This window comes from Cibotium barometz, chromosome 33 (assembly GCF_041138505.1).
Source record: "Cibotium barometz isolate CiBa-2024 chromosome 33, ASM4113850v1, whole genome shotgun sequence".
Classification (NCBI taxonomy): domain Eukaryota; kingdom Viridiplantae; phylum Streptophyta; class Polypodiopsida; order Cyatheales; family Cibotiaceae; genus Cibotium; species Cibotium barometz.
In genome coordinates, this window is record NC_141078.1 from 47,820,181 (window position 1) to 47,837,356 (window position 17,176).

The following is a 17,176-nucleotide window of genomic DNA, read 5'->3' on the forward strand; positions in this document are numbered from 1 at the left end:
GCCCCCTTGCTCTCTGGTACAGCCGACAGCTCCTAGAACCAGCCGACAGTACCTCCTTCATGCACTCCAAGCCTTGCTCCAAGTCCACACCAGTTTCTGTACCTGAGACTCCTAAATTCTGGTTCTTATCTGGTTCATAGTCTTTTACTGGCTGCCCCCTTCTGGATTAGCCCTGAGGAAGTACATGGCATTGATCATGCACATGACACCCAGCGCCCACTCTCATCCCATCCATGGGTTGGCTTTCGACATCAACCAGGGCCCAACTCTGTAAATAGATGCAAACATCTCTCTCTCTCTCTCTCTCTCTCTCTCTCTCTCTCTCTCTGCGTGCCTAGATTTCACTCGATAGCCTGGATGCACCTCTTTTACCTCACCTCAATAGGACATTAAATGGCTATTTTTGTACTTTGTTTTGAGAGGGCTATCTTCTCTCCTCACATGATCATGAACAATTTTGTATATGTAGCTAGTCATTTCCTGGTGTTTATGATATGTATATTTGGTCTCATAGATCACTTTGGCCTTCTGCGGACAATACAATTCTCTCTAAATTGGGGCATCTGGCCAGGAACACAGAAAACATCAGATTATGAACTGCTTAGCCTCATAGGCCTTTTTGGTCTTTTGCAGACCTTAATGAACCCCTCTCTCACTCTCTCATATGCACACACACGTGTGTAATCTCCCCCCCTCTCTCTCTCTCATTCTTTCTCTCTCACACGTATGTAACCCCTCTCTCTCATTCTCTCTCTCTCACACACACGTGGGGTGCTGGCATAGCATGGTGCTTCTAAGTTTAGTTTTATCCCTTGCATTTTGGCACTGTAGTATGGATCCCTCTCTACTTCCATGCAAGATTGCTACGCCCTTACCTCTCAATACTGCTAGCACAATGCCAACACCTTCAAAATCTACTCGAAAAAACAATGCAGATCAAACTCCTTGCAGACACCGTTAACAAATCAGTTAGAACGAACAAAATGTATTCAGAATATTTTCCTTTCAAGAAATGCGTATCAACCACAATCTAGTTGATTGAATTGTATTCATGGTTGTCCTAAGGTCACCAATAATCTCCACAAGAGCAATTCCCATTCTTGAAAAGGTGAAAACAATTTGCATCTCTCACAAGTATCTCTCGACCAGTGAATTTGGAGATAAATTTGGTACTTGTATGGCACTCAGCACATACGCTAAGGTTCTTAATGACACGAATAGATACATTTTCTGTTGTGCTGATCAGCCCTAGAGCAATGGCAAGCTTCTCACTGTGGCAACACAAAGACAATCCTTTTGCCGCCGCTTCCACATCCTGCAGTGCAAGGCTGGTGCCTTGGGCATGCCCTGCTTTCTTCATTTCCTCATCAAGTCTCCTCAACTCTGCATGTATCTCCTTTGTTTGTGGATGAGATGTATCATCTCCAGTAAAAGTGTATAGATGATTGTTGACCTCAATGCAACTGTGCTCCGGTATATTCAAGACGCCCCGGTTGTCCATCATTTGTTGCACCTTGTTTTTATCATCCCACATGCCAGCAGCGGCAAAGATGTTTGAAAGCAGCACATATGCAGACAAATTTTGTGGGTTCAACTTAAGAACCTTCTCTAAAGCATGCTTTGCTAGCTCCACCTTGCCATAGAGTTTGTATGCACAAGCCAATGTCATCCATACCACTTCACTTGGTTCAATAGGCATTTCTTTGATGAAGCCTTCTGCCTCTACCACATGCCCTGCACGACAAAGCAGGTCCACCATACAAGCATAATGGTCCATAGACGGTGTAATACCGTAGTCTTGCATGGAGTCAAAATAATACTGACCTTCATCAACTAGGCCCGCATGGCTGCAGCCAGAAAGGACACTGACAAGTGTCACCGTGGTTGGTGTCAAGCCTTCTTCTAACATTTTCTTAAACAAAGCAAGAGCCTCTTTGCCAAAGCCTTGCTGAGAATACCCTGTGATCAAAGCATTCCATGAGACAACATTTCGCTCAGGCATTCTGCTGAACAGTCGTCTTGCAAGATCCATACTGCCACATTTGGCATACATGTCTACAAGGGTGTTGGCAACAAACACATCCATCTCGAACCCACTATCGACAATCTGGGTATGCACCTGTTTACCCTTTTCCAAAGCTGCCAAACTTGCACATGCTTGTAAAATGCTAACAAAAGTGAGCCTATCAGGCTCCAACCCCTCCAATAGCATACTCTCAAATAATGACAAAGCCTCCTTGCCTAGCCCTTGCTGAGCCAACCCTGCAATCGTTGTCGTATATGAAACGACATCTCTTTCAGGCATTCTGTACAGTACCAAGCGAGCATCAACTATGCTACCACACTTTGCATACATGTCAACTAGCACGCTCTCCACAAAAACATCCAAACCAAACCCACATTCAAGGAGAGTAGCATGTAATCGTCTTCCCCAGTCCAGGGCTCCCACAATAGCACAAGCTTTCAGAAGGCTAACAAAGGCGACTATGTCGAGCATCATACCTTCCTGTCTCAATTTATCAAAAAGTGTGATAGCCTCCTTGGCCAACCCTTGCTGGGCATAGCCCATAATCATCACAATCCAGGACACCACATCTTGTTCCAACATGGCATCAAACACTTGCCTTGCATCCTCTGTACAATTGCAGCTTGTGTAAAGGTTAATCAACGAGTTCCCAACGTATATATCCGACTCATAACCACCTTTTATGACCTCATTATGGACCTCCCTGCCTTCTTCCAGGGCTAATAGGCTGCTGCATGCCTTGATAACATTGGCCAAGGTTATCTCATCTGCTGGTTCAAGACCTTCCTCTTGCAATTGTTCATAAAGTGAAAGAGCCTCCTTGTCAAGCCCTTGCTGTACATGTCCAACAATCATAGCATTCCATGAGATGATGTTACGTTCATACATTTTGTTGAACATGACACAAGCACGTAGTAAATTCTCACATTTTACATACATATCAACCAAGGAGCTGCTAACAACCAAATCAGACTCATAACCACTGCTTATGATATGAGAGTGGATGTGCTCGCCTCGGTCCACATCCATAGTATTGATACATGATTGGAGGATACTGACAAAGGTAGCTTCGTTTGGTTCTATATCCTGTTCTTGCATCTGCTCAAAAAGCATGAAACTCTCCCTTTCAAGCCCTTGACGAGCATACCCTGCAATCAAAGCAGTCCATGAGACTACATTTTGTTCAGGCAGTTGGTGGAACACTTCATGTGCTAGCTCCAAGCTCCCACATTTTGCATACATATCAATTAAAGTATTTCCTACCATAAGATCCGAGCCAAGGCCGCTTCTAATGATTTGGCGATGAAGCTGTTTGCCCCGATCTAGATCCCCCCTGCTGGCACATGCTTGCAGGATTACCACAAACACAACCTTGTCAGGCTTATTGCCTGCCTTCTCCATTTCTGTAAAAAGGTTTATTGCCACGTCCAACATACCTTTATTGGCATATGCTGAAATGAGTGCAGTCCACGAGTATATATTGTGCTTGGACATCTCATCAAACACTTCCTGTGCATCCACCACACTCCCACACTTCCCATACATGTCTATGAGTGTGTTTGCTAGTAAGACATTAGCCTTGTATCCATTCTCCAAGAGTTGTTCATGCACTTTCTTGCCTGATACCAAATCTCTACTTCGACTGCACCGCTGCAAGAGAGCAGAAAAGGTGTTGATGGAAATCCGAATGTTACGTTTCATTATTAAGTCAATGTTCCGCACTGCCACTTCTAGATTTGGTTCACTAGGGATTTTCCTCACAAGCATAGAGATATCATTACCCCCTATCAACCTGCATATTTATGTAAAGAGAGCATTATACCATTTGTACTCCATATAACAAAAACTTGATTTTAGAAGGGCAGGAAACAGCACCTGTCATTAACATCTTCCAAAGCATTGTCTTCTGTGGCAGAAGACCGACTACTCTCTGACGTCAAAGCTTGCGGATGAACTTGAAGCACACTTGCCGCTCTAGATTCCTTGTCCAAAAACGTACGCTTACTATCAAAGAATCCCATATTTCTCTGAATAAAAGCAGAGTCAAAGTGCAAGATTAGGAAAATGTTGTTCCGTTAAGCAAGCAACGAAACATATATTAGCATAATGCTCCGAGATTAGGAAATTGTTGTTACGTTACGCAAGCAACAGAACATATATTAGCATACTGCTGATGAAAAAGACGTGTACACATCCATGTGGCAGAGCTAGGTTATGTTTGTTGATAAATAACCAAATAGCAATCATATAAGGGGTTTTTAGACTATGGTTTATGTAACCAGCAGGCACAAATACCTGGACTAAAAGAGAAACACTTCAAGTACAAACAGAGTATAACAACAGAAAGCCACAAAATTTATGGACAGCACACTGAGCCAGAATGACCGGCCCCCATAGGAACTTCTTTATTACATAGAAGCTTTTACAAGAAATCCAAGGTGAGGGTGCATTCTGGATTTTCCTCAGATCTTGGGTAGCTTTCCACAAAGTTCACAGGAGACTCTGACCAAGCTCTCCTCACAAAAGCCAAGCCAGTTCAATACCACAAAACAGTTCAAACAGTCCCCGAATCTGCCCCAAAACAGTCCTCTGTTCACAGTCTGTTCTGTGCGAGGGTACCTGGAGGACAGTTTGCTATTGTACGGCCAGTATTGAGAGAGAGAAGCACAGCTGTACGACCAGTTCGGAAAGCAGCCTGTAGAGAGAAGACTCACAGCTGTATGACCAGTTTACAAGCGGTCGGAAGAGAGAAAGTAGCGCTGCTACTGTACAGCCAGCGCTGGTGCAACCAGAGAGAGAATTCCAGTACTGTTGTCAACCAGCCTGAGGGTGACCAGCAAAGGCAGAGGCTGTACTGTTGTCGGCCTGTTCAAAGCCGACAAAGAGAGAAAACTTGCGGCAGTAGTCTGCCTGTTTGTGTCGATCAGCAGAGAGGGAGAGAAGTAGCTGCTGCTGGCCTGTGTACTTTTTTTTTTTCCGGAAACAAGATCCTTCTATTAGTTAACAAAAAACAGCCACAAAGGCTAGATACAAACTTGTCTCCGTGTACGGAGAGAGGATCAAAGAACAAATAAGGGGGAAGGATGCACTTCTCCTCCGGTTGGCTGCTTTGCCGGCTTGTGTACTTGTGCGTATCCCCAAAAGAGCTGCCCCCTTCCTCCTTTTTCAACGCTTCAAGCCAGCCACTTTGAGGGGTGCCCACCCATGTGGCAAATGGTTGGTATAGACAACTAAAAACTCATGCATGACTCATTTCCCCCTCTCCTACAAGCAAATCGTCACCTTCCTACACACAAGCTCTCCGTTGTTTTTGTTCCTAGAGGAGGCTACGCTCATCCATTTGCAAAACCGAGCACATGGCTGTGATCCTCATCAAAAGGGCGCCCTGCTACACCCCTTCGCGTCGGTTTTCCAGCTACTTCATCTAGGCGGCTTGTGCGGGCACCGCGACATCAACAGGTGGCTGGTTTTGCTGTTGTTTGACCTCCGTGTGCTGCCCCTAATGTAATATGCGGAAGCTTCGGAGAAGGATCGGTACTTCAAAACTCAGAAATCAGCACTCTTTTCGTGACGGAATTAACGCACAAACTGAAAGGAGATGTGCAGAGAATAGAGAGAGAAGGGGAAGATGGAGAGGACACAGTATTGGGTCCCAATTACCCTCTGTAGGGCCCCCACCACGGATGGTGTATTTGCTTTATTAGAATGATGTAAATCTGAAAACAAATACAAAGTACTTGACCTTTTCTTGGCTGGAAAACCTGCCCTTGACCTTCAGTCCTTCACCCCTTTGCGTTAGCAAGTTCTTGGCTGTCCTGGCCCTTGTTTGCTTGATGCACTTGGTGAATTATGAGATGATCTCATTGATTTCTTGGCTGGGCTTTTATACCCCCTTTTGCATCCAGTCGGCCAGCTAATAAAAGCCCCACGACTAGGTCCTTTTCACTAAAATGCTTTCACACTATATTCTATATGGTGCTTTCACACTAGGCAGCCTGCTGGCCACTGCAGGGACAGTGTCAAGCTGCGCATACCTTCTGGGACAGCTCCTGGCTGCTGGGCACATCTGCGCATGGGTGTGGGACTGCCCCTACACCTGGCCTGACCTGCTGGGTAGGGTTTCTAACCCTGTCGGCTGCCTGTCCAGCAGCCCTAGGGCTGGCCGACAGCCCTTCCAGCCCATGCCTTGGCTGGTGGGCACAGCTTGGGCCCTCCTGGCCCCTTGGGGGTGGTTCTACACCTCCCCCATGCCCACACTAAGAGTGCAAGTGCAAATCTTCGCACTGGGGTAGCCCTATGGGCTGGCCCCATCTCTACATGCAAACCTACATGCCTACAGAGGTCTGGCATCCAGTTGCAAACCAGATACACAGAACATCTGACATCATTCCAGAGGGAGACTCACAGCGCGGACTGGCACTGCTTCATGTGCAGGACAGTGCACACCTGACCTTGGACTCATGTGCAGGACAATGCACACCTGACCCTGGACGACTGAGATGGATCCCTGGCTGACTCGTCCCGGACTCGGCTCACATGGGACAAGTTCACCATCCCAGGTCCTGCACCTTCTGTACAGAAATGTCTACGTGGCATCCAAGTGCGGGATGCACGTGACACCTAATCTGTCCATGCTGCTCAACAGCCTATTATGAGCTGATCAAGCAATTCCAGGGGCTAGTCATGCCGATTTGTCCATAGTGCTTGTTTGTGCCCGTGACCAATCCTTTGATGTTTGCACGATAGAAATATCTACGGCTCCGCTACTGCTTGTTTTTTGTGCCCAGGAGTGACCATTGTTATGGATTTCATAATGGATTTGCCAAAGACCTAGTAGTGTAGTGATACTATTTGGACGATTGTGGACAAGTTTAGCAGGCAAGCACATTTCTTGCCTGTCAAGAAGACCATCGATCCCGAGCATATGGTGAAAGTATTTTTTGCACAAGTGTTCTACCATCATGGTATGCCAAAGTCTATTGTGGGGGATAGACTACGAGCCTGTTTTGGAGGGCTCTCTTTCATAACATGGGTACTAAATCATCATCAGCTGATCACCCACAAACAAATAGCTACAGAGAAGCCAAATGCTACCAAATCCCTATGGCGAGCGTCATATGTTTGATATGATTAATCACCTGTGGTGTGCAATTAAGGATGATGAAAGAACACACACGGGCATTGGCACGATCCCATAACTGTGCCTAAGCCTCCTGTTCTTTCCTAGTAGAGGGTAAAAGCTCCCCGTTTCCAACTCTGGCCCTGGAACACCAACCACAATGAAATCAGCCAAGTCATAAGACTCCAAGACAGATTCCATCATACCTTCCAGATGCCATAGTTGGTCCCCTCCAACTGTTGATCCACCGGGAATGTGGGGAGAGTGGGGATCTTCACGTGCTTCTCAGCCATCTCAAGCAAATCTACCATCTCAACGGTTCACAAGGTCTTGTGAAGGGAGGGTGCGTGGGGAAAAAATGAAGAAGAGGCTGCAAACACTATGCAAGGTGGCTGTCCCAACGGTGATGGCTGCCTTCTACCCGATCTCCAAGTCCCAAACAGCACAAGAAATCTCCAATCAGCACCAAAAATCAGCAAACCCTCAAGCTCCCACTGTCTCCAAGCTTCAAGCCACCTGGGGCTCTGATACCATGTCGGAATGCACATCGGAAAATGAGACAAGTGTTGTGGAAAACAAAACGCAGAAGTGTAGAGAGAGAGAAGCTGTATAAACTCTGCTATATACACAAGAATCCGATACAAAATGAAGTGGGGGACCAAGGGTGGTATTTATACCACCCTCAAGTGCTGGTCGGCCAGCCTAAAAACAATTGACAGCAACAGATATGCCCATGACTGAGTAAATGACCAGTCAGCCAGCATAAATGCAATCGGCTAGGATAGGTGCAATCGGCCCGTGTGCAAGACAGCCCCCACGACTAGAAAAATAGTGAGAAACATGAAAAAAATGGCGAAAATTGGGAAAAGCTCTTGGGCGGGCACACCCACAACAAAGGCCCTCATTGCACAGATAAGAGATGACTGCTAACAGGTGCAAGTGGGTTAGGGGAGCGGGCACTAGCGGCACGAGGGGGGAAAGGGGCTGCAGGCGGATAGCGAGGGAGAGGAGGTACAGAAGAGACAGGCGACTAGAGGGGGGGAGAGGGAGGGGGGGTGCTGCTGCAACAGAGAAGCGAGGACGAGGAGGCGCCGGTAGAACGCAGATCGATGGCAGTGCACGCAGCTCCAAGCACGACTTTCTATCTGCTTTCGCAATGCATATAACAATGAATATCATTGGTGGAAGCTGGTCATATATGAGTGACCTTTGTGTTTTAAAAGCTAGGCAAGGTTGTTGGATATGCTCCATCACATGCACACATGTACCATCCCCTCTTGATACAGTTCAAAACTCTTAAAGAGGCATTAAATCAATGAAATCAATGTCCCTATTTCAATACTCTGCAGTGTTACTATGTTTTTATCAAACTTTTTATTATCTTCCTTAATTCTATTTTGATACCAGAGCCACCTGCGCACCTGTGCATTCCTGTTCAATTAAGAGTAGACCGAGCTGCTGTCCGCCATTGCCGTTTGTTCAGTCTGCAGTTTGCCATTTGCCATTTGCCGCTGCCATTGCTGCCGACTGTGCCTGCTTCACTCACTGCCATGGGTCCGCCGTCACCACAAGCGAGCAACGCCAGTAGCATAGCCGCCTCAAACTAGCAGCCTATGTGTGCCTGACGTCACCACGAGTCAACAGCAGCGTAACCGCCTCAAACTGGTAGCCTATGTGTGCCCGACGTCACCATAGTCAAACAATCCTCTGCTGTTATTTGCCTGGCCTCTGCCATGTGGCTAATCCAAAGCCTTAATTAAAAGGCTTAAGGTTTATATGGTTTATAAGCCTTAATACCAAACTCATCGATCTTCTTCAGCTCTGCTCAACTCAGCCGGATTTGCGACAACAAAATACAAGGTGGTTCTCTTTGAACGGAAAATCTTGAACACTCTTTTTACATTGCTCTTTGAATTATTGATGATATGACTAGTTCACGTGAAGAAATCATACAAATATCATCTGACTCTGAAGCTTCGGTAAATCAGCCAGCTAAACGAACTATTAAGCCAAGGAAAAGAGTGATTAGAAAATCAAAATCAAGGCTCATAGTAAACCATGGTATTTTAATTATGCCAAATATATTGGTTTAAGTGATTTTCTTGCCACAAACATGCATTTGTATGGAATTGGAATGAATAACTAATCTCTTTCTATCTTAGTATCTTTGTACAAGGCATTAGACACTGCTTGAAGAGAGTCTCTCAAGTAAGACCTTGCCATCATGTCTAAAACTTCACAGCTAGAAAGATTTACTGGGGAAATTTTCATACTTGGCAGACTAGGCACAAGTTTATCCTTCAAAAGAAAGATTTGTGGAAAGTAATTACTACATCTGAAAATGATAGACCCACCACAAGGGAAGGAAAAGCACAATGGGAACTCTGTGACACTAAGGCACTTGCTATTTTAGCACTTGGGCTTGGCGATCAACATTTACATCATATTTCAAACATAGAGATAGCCAAAGTAGCATGGGAAACCCTTGATAGGCTTTTTGGTGCTGGTCGAAAGAATTCAAAGATAAATCTCAAGCTACAAATCTTTAGGCTCGCTATGAAGACCGGAGATTCTTTTCCCAATCATCTTAATAAGATGAAAAGTCTCCTTGCACAATTAGCAGATATCAAGGCACAATTAGAAGATATCAAGGCACCTGTCAGCGAAGAAGATACAATAGCTTTGTTGCTACACAGTATGCCTGAAGAATATGACAATATTGTATCTACACATGTAGCCCTCAAAGGGGAGATTGATGGGAGTGTTGGGTCTCCATGCCCAACTCATGATAGTGCACATGAGGCACTATGTTTTATGGAGTGATGATGGGGCTTTGGAGGGATGCACTATGATTAGAAAATACCTAGGACTCATGCATTTTCATGTAGAGCCATGCTCATAGGAGCTATGCTATTGCATTATGTTTTCATGTTCCATGTATGGATCAAGGAGAGTGTTGGATATGCTCCATCACATGCACACATGTACACATCCCCTCTTGATATAGTTCAAAACTCAAGGGTTATTAAGACATTAATCTTGGCCCTTTTTGCACTTATGAAGGTTCTTAGATATACCACAAAAAGGAGACACGCCTTATCTTGAGATATGCTTGGAGATATTCCTTCCCCTAATCAAGCAAACGATGGCAAAAGGTGGAGACAAATCATGAGAAAGGTTTGTAACTAATCATCATTAGAAGCCAAGATTAGGTGTGTACCTCTGCCTATTTAAAGAGGCATTAAATCAATGAAATCAGTGTCCCTATTTCAATACTCTGCAGTGTTACTATGTTTTTATCAAACTGTTATTATCCTCCTTAATTCTATTAAAGGTAGCATTTGTACCACCCAAGGGCCTACCCTGCATTCCCTTATTCTTTTATTAAGTAATTGTTGCATGCATCATCCTCAGTAATTGGACTATGTGCCATGCTAGGCTACCAATTAGGGTAATGATAAGGATTTTGTACAAAATAATCCTATGTTAAGAACCCTAATTTAAAAAGATACCAAAAAGGCTACATGTGAATGCAATTAAAGCATAGTTACCCAACTAGGGTTGGCCAACTTAGTTGGGCTACTTTTTATATAAAACAAGGCCCCTCTCTCCTCGTTCTAAACTACAAGCCTTTTGGGAGCAACCAAGAGAGAGAAGATCAAGTCAAGGAGTAGAAGATTCAGCCCAAACCGCAACAATTAACATGAATCAATTCAAGGATTGGTTTCTTGCTCAATTTATAGAGAAGTTTAGTTTTCAATAGATCACCACATAATGAAGCTTTCACATCAGCAATATCCTTGTTTGAATCACTTGTCACACAATAATGTTACCATTAGCAATATCCTTGCTTGAATCACCTGTCACACAATCAAGTCATCTACATAGATGACAAACACCACAATACCATTTGATGTGATGAATCTAATGTACATCTTGCATTGTCATTCTCGCCTCTATCTTCTTATTTCTTAGTATATCTTCAGTTTTGTGCTTCAAAGTAGTTCAAAGAATCACGCTTCCAATAGTAATATTCTGGCCTTAGTATCAGACAAGGTCTCTCTAGAAATTTAGCAACCTATTTTCAACCAAAAGGAACCTAGAATAAGATTATTCAGCATTGGGATCAAATTAGGAATTTGTATTTTCTCTTCAAGTAGAAGTTTAGTCACAAGTTCTAGAACACTTGTGGAATTTGTATTTTTGCTTCAAGTAGAAGTTTAGTCACAAGTTCTAGAACACTTGTGTCTATGTGCTAGGGTTTTCAAAGATAAGAAAGAGTGGCAGAATCACACATACAACACACACGAGTTCTAAACTACTGAACTACATTATGTACAAGAAAGAGTGCGGTGGAATCACACATACAACACGCAAGAGTCCTAAACTACTGCTTTTTATTATGGACAAGAAATAAGTGTTACAACTGGAATTCAAGTACGAAAGATGACTAAGAATGAAGACGTCAGTTCTCAACCCACGCACTCCTGAAGATCTCCTCGCCAGCCCATGCTCTATGAGAAACGCTATGTAGAAAAACTACTGCTGCTGAGAAAATGCAAATGATTTTGGTGATTTTCTAGTGCATGTATATTATTGTACCCAAGGTTCTAGTTAGCCACTTCCAATGGTGTCGTGTCACATGCAGAAGAACTACCTATGTTACGAACTGTGTAAAGCGCAGAGATGAAAAGAGAGAAGAGATATGCTACTGAAAGCGTTCTCGATATATACATAGATCTTGTCCTTGTGGCCTCCCAAAAGGAATCTCCATGCCCATAACTTGTCCCACAAATGGGATTTCTTGTACCTGTTTGTGGATCTGAGTGTCTGGGATTTTGCGCCTGTTTATGGCCAATGTGTGGATCTGGGCGCCGACAATCCCAGTTCCGCTCTTTCTGATGTGCCTGACTTGTGCCTGGAAATGCTAGTGTTGTATTTGTTCCATGACTAGGAGATTTGCTCATAACAAAGTGCACATGCACACATGTTTGCATGTTTAAAATTGTTTTCGTGTGTTTGCTTGCTATGAATGTCAAATTCACAGATCTGGGATGCCTACCACTGAACCGTGTGAATGCCATGTATTCTAATGTGTTTTGTGGCCTCAAAACGTGGTAAGTGTACTCAAAACTCTTGTATTAATTTATTAAAATGCTTTGTCATGTTTATAACCTTTGCACGTTCACACTCATAAAATGTATTAATTTATTAAAATGTTTTGTAATGTTTACAACCTTTGCACATTCACACACAAAAAAATTTGAGTGGACAATTTATTAAAGTGCCCGGGGCCCAACTTTTGGTGGACACCCTAGTGGGCCAAAATGTGTGCATTGGGCACCCCATACATGAGGGGTGCCCACCCATGTGGCAAATGGTTGGTATAGACAAGTAAAAACTCATGCACGACTCATTTCCCCCTCTCCTACAAGCAAATCATCACCTTCCTGCACACGAGCTCTCCATCGTTTTTGTTCCTAGAGGAGGCTACCCTCATCCACTTGCAAAACTGAGCACATAGCAGTGATCCTCATCAAAAGGGCACCCTGTTACACCCCTCCACGTTCGTTTTCCAGCTACTTCATCTAGGCGGCTTGTGTGGGCACCGCAACATCAATAAGCGGCTGGTTTTGCTGCTGTTCAACCTCCGTGTGCTGCCCCTAATCTGTCCATGCTGCTCAATAGCCTATTATGAGTTGATCAAGCAATTATGGGGGCTGGTCATGCTAATTTAGGACTATTCTAGGTGTCCATAGTGTTTGTTTGTGCCTGTGGACAGTGCCCGTGACCAATCCTTTGATGTTTACACGACAAAAATATCTACGACTCCGCTACTGCTTGTTTTTTGTGCCCAAGAGTGACCATTGCTATGGACTTCATAATGGATTTGCCAAGGACCCAATAGGTAATGACACCATTTGGACAATTGTTGACAGGTTTAGCAAGCAAGCACATTTCTTGCCTGTCAATCAAGAAGACCATGGAACCCAAGCATATGGTGAAGGTCTTTCTTGCATAAGTGTTAAAGCATCATGGACCTCATAGTCCATCATGAGTTGATCACCCACAAACGAATAGTCAACATGAGGTTGCAATTTCAACTGTGTTAGTGTTGGAAATCCACAATCACAAAGAGGGTTAGGGTTTCAACTCAGCCACAGAGAGATGGAGATAGACGAGGTACACAGATGTTGAGAGTGAGAATCAATGGAGGTGATAGGGTCATGTGTGGGACACACGGGCGTTGCGTGGGAAAACCAATGGCGGCAAACTATCGCACATCACCGCTTATAATATTAAGTGTGAACATGTAACGTTCGGGGGTGACAGTTGTCGGCCAAAGACCCAATGATGTGTGGCATGGGGGTATCAACGGGGACACAGGGAGTGCGTGAGTATGGTGTGGCTGGTAAGGTAACACACTGGATGCCTGCGATCCAAAGAGCCATCAAGCTTATGCTTCAATTTGAAAACCCACTTTGTGCCTATAGCAGGCAAGTCATATAACTCCCAAGTATGCTTCTTTTCAGCTCTAAATGCAAGGCTGCTACCCAATTGTCATCGTCCAAATCCAATGCATCAACATGAGAAATGGGCTCCTCATTACATCCAGTAGCAACAAGGGCATGAACAATGAACTGAGCTGATACATGGCAAGAAGCAGAACGAGTGCGACCTAGCATAAACTGAGACTGTTTGCTCTCACACAAAGTCTCGGACAGCCATCGAGGTAGATGCTTTGAAGCACGATTTTCTGCAATTTCTTCACCCAATGCATCTCCCAAGACATCCTGGTCAACATGTGGCACACGAGGGTCAATATGGGGCTGATTTGCAGGCTGATTGTGCTGAAAAACAGCAGGTATTGAGGGCTGATTATGAGCCAAAATGGGCTCTAAAGCATTGGCACATGTACCAAATAATGGTAGCAAAGAATCAAACACATCCATGGGCCCAACACTTGGCTGTTTTTGACATGAAAGCATAGGTTGAGAGGCAAATTCATCAAAAATTACATCTTGTGACACATTGATTTTGCCTATACCAAGCACATAAAGACTGTAGCCTTTACTCTCTGAACTATAACCCACAAAAATACATTTAATAGCCTTAGCATCAAGTTTTGTTCTCTGAGGGCAGGTAAGAAGGATCTAAATGGGCTTATGCTTTGCCCTTAAGCTTAGCACTAGAACCAGGCTACCAGTTCCAAATTATCCTTTGCCGTGATAAGAGGTAGCAAAAGCTTGATCTACAACAACCATGTTGTTATAGTTGGACCGGGATTACTCTTCCTGTAACAAGAGAGCTACCAAATCATCAAATGTGTACAAATCTGAATTTCTCTTCGTCAAGAGCTGAAGAGTGGTAGCAAATCCTTGATAGGATTCAAGCAAACCATTGAGAAGCGTAGAAACAAGTGAACTGTCAGGTATCACCTCATCAATATTGATTAACTGCTCTTGCAAATCCTGAACACCGGTGAGAAATCAATCCATAGAATCACCCTCGGTCATATGCTCTGTGTCAAGCTTTTTCCGGAGATAAGCTACACAGGCTTCATTGCGGATCTGATACAAAGAGGCAAGTATATCTCACGTCTCAATTCAACTTTGTTTTTGGAGAAGCTGGAAATTTGCTGAGGGGATTTGATGGCCTCAATGGGCTCCGATTTGAGAGTTTTTTAGCTCGGGAGACTCAAAAAATGATGAGGTATACCAATGTGCAAAAACAGGTTAAAAAATTTTGAGTCTAAAAATGGGGCTCTGCAATGGTGACACCGTCGGCATAGCAAACCGCTCAACCGGCAGAGCGGGCGCTGCTAGTGCGGCGGAGGCGCAAATCAATTTGGGGCTTCTTAAATTGGTGCTTGGGTAAGGCCTTTGGCATAAGTGGCACTTCGGATCAGTTTGGTAGAGCACACAGGTGACGGTTGACTTTGGGCATTGGCTATAGTCAGCTACAAGGCTACGCAAGGCATCATGTGTAGGGTGGTGCCAAAAAGCAGGGCGGGTGCAAACTCTGACGTGTTGTTCGAGGGCCTGAACTGACTGTTGTGAGCTTGAGGTCACACGTGGGCAGTCTTCTCAATGGTGAGGGTGTGCTTCACAAGCTTCGATGCACAAGGTACCTAAGTACAATCTTTTGGTTCTAATATCAATGTTGGGAGGAGGCTAAGGCAATGGAAGCACACACACACACATAGAGCCATGCAGGTAGACAAAGAGAGAGAGAACAATATCGTTGGGAAGTACTCACAATAATGACTGTACACCTAGGGATGAGTATCCCAACAACCACACCAAGGGTGTGTTCACACTAGAAAAAACCCAAGCCAACACTTGGTAAAAAGTGCCCGGGTGTTAAGTGTTTGCTCACACCAGAACTTTCGAGAGCCAATGGCTAACACCTCCATTGATGTCCAGACATGCTTTATCTTTTCTCAAACTACTCATTTGAAAAGACTCATGCCTCAAAAACTTGGAACCTCTTTATAAGCATGCACACTAATCCTCGCAATCACTTTGGCCTCTGTCCCTTTTATCAATTAAAGCTAACAAATGGCCAAGACTCTCATTGTTTTCCCAAGTAGTATGATACATGCATTCATGGTTGCAGGTCACACCCCTTCTTATCTTGGAACTTGGAACTTGGAACAACAAGGAAGAGACTCATTCTACCCAATGCTCAACAGCACACAATTGAGCACTTGATAGAGCAAGTCTAGATTTAAAGGGGTCTTAATAGTGTCTCCAATAGTTAGCGGATCCAACCAAAACAACTAACAATAAAATTGACTAGTCCTAGCAAAAGGACACCTCAAACCACATTGCCTCAATTAGACCGTAACGTAAATTTTGGGGGTTCACAAAATTATAATATGCATGTGTGTGTGTGTGTGTGTGTGTGTGTGTGTGTGTGTGTGTGTTTAAATCTATAAAAAAAAGTGAAAGCTAAGCTTCTCAAGCTGGCCACTATCGAATGTATATATTCTGGAAATGATTATACAAATACATGCATAACATACACATACATGTCTTTGTACATACATACATATGAACGTGCATACATAGTCATACATACATATATATATACACAGTGGTAACAAGCAGCCACCAAAATTTGCGTGAGTAAAGAATTAAATATATAACAAAAATGCATAAAAATGAACAATGGAATCAAATCGCTAACCTTGTTCCAAGCCCAGAGGAAGACAGCGCCACCAGCTGATGAAGAACCAGGTTTGGGCACCTGGGAGGCGGCCAGGAAAGGGCGCCCAACACAAGCGAGGGCGTTGCGGGGGGAAGCACATGACTTGAGGTGGGTGATTTCTGCACCGGAGCCCAAGTCCCACATAGTGATGCCCGCGTCCACACTGGATGAAACGACCAGCACTTCGCCGCCTGAAGAAGCCAGTTTGCCCCCATCCGCAAGCGGCCCGAAGGCCGCCTGTCCCTTCTCTCTCTCTCTCTCTCTCTTTCTCTCTCTCTGGGTTCCCACGATGGAAGTCTGAGTGTTCTGTGTGTGTGTTCTGTTCTGACCGGCTTTTCCTTGAGAAATGCGTTGCCTGCGGCAGGTATAGGCGTTAAAATGAAGCGCAAAGACTACCTACGTATGCCGCGCGCTCGTTTATAAAACCTTATCATTAATCATCTTCATCATTCTAAACCCTACCCATGTCCTTAGTAGGCTGGTTACACACAGCCTAGGCATGTCCTTAGTAGGCTGGTTACAAGGCACCCTTCCTCCCCATGCCTTGGGCATGAGTAGTGGTGGTTATGAGAGCTGCCATGCTCACCAGATCGCATAGAGTAAGCACAAAACACATATTTGCCCACATCCTCCCAATTTTCGCACATTACATGGACATGTGCTAGTTAGCATAATGGCACGTGAGCCCTATAGGAGGTACCGCCCATGTGTCTGAAAAGGGGTGATGGGCACCCATTCTATATGTAATCATCTCTTATTCCTACCTCTGCTTTGATGTCTCATGTTGGTTTCTTACTTACACTCTTGCATGTGTTGGT

The 17,176-nt window shown here is 44.4% G+C and overlaps 1 protein-coding gene across 3 annotated transcripts; it reads right to left on the reverse strand.

Annotated features, from left to right (window-relative positions):
- Positions 1–969: 969 nt before the first annotated feature.
- On the reverse strand, positions 970–16,968 carry LOC147619666 (putative pentatricopeptide repeat-containing protein At3g13770, mitochondrial). 3 transcript variants are annotated; one of them, XM_086773353.1, is made up of 4 exons: positions 16,338–16,968; positions 3,902–4,053; positions 3,463–3,818; positions 970–3,372 (listed from the first exon to the last, which is right to left on the reverse strand). In XM_086773353.1, exons 1-4 carry the CDS (start codon positions 16,500–16,502, stop codon positions 1,067–1,069), a joined length of 2,979 nt encoding a protein of 992 aa, XP_086629479.1. In that variant the 5' UTR covers positions 16,503–16,968; the 3' UTR covers positions 970–1,066. The 3 variants fall into 3 exon arrangements, with proteins under 3 accessions (XP_086629479.1, XP_086629478.1, XP_086629480.1); XM_086773352.1 differs by having other exon boundaries at positions 970–3,818; XM_086773354.1 differs by lacking the exon at positions 16,338–16,968 and having other exon boundaries at positions 970–3,676; positions 3,902–4,039.
- Positions 16,969–17,176: the final 208 nt, after the last annotated feature.

Excerpts from the sequence above, each read along its gene's own strand:
- LOC147619666 (XM_086773352.1), bottom strand. The coding sequence starts at position 16,502 with ATGTGGGACTTGGGCTCCGGTGCAGAAATCACCCACCTCAAGTCATGT. Across the intron at positions 4,054-16,337 it reads TCCTCTGGGCTTGGAACAAG|AGAAATATGGGATTCTTTGA; the intron begins GTTAGCGATTTG and ends GCTTTTATTCAG. Across the intron at positions 3,819-3,901 it reads TTGGAAGATGTTAATGACAG|GTTGATAGGGGGTAATGATA; the intron begins GTGCTGTTTCCT and ends ATAAATATGCAG.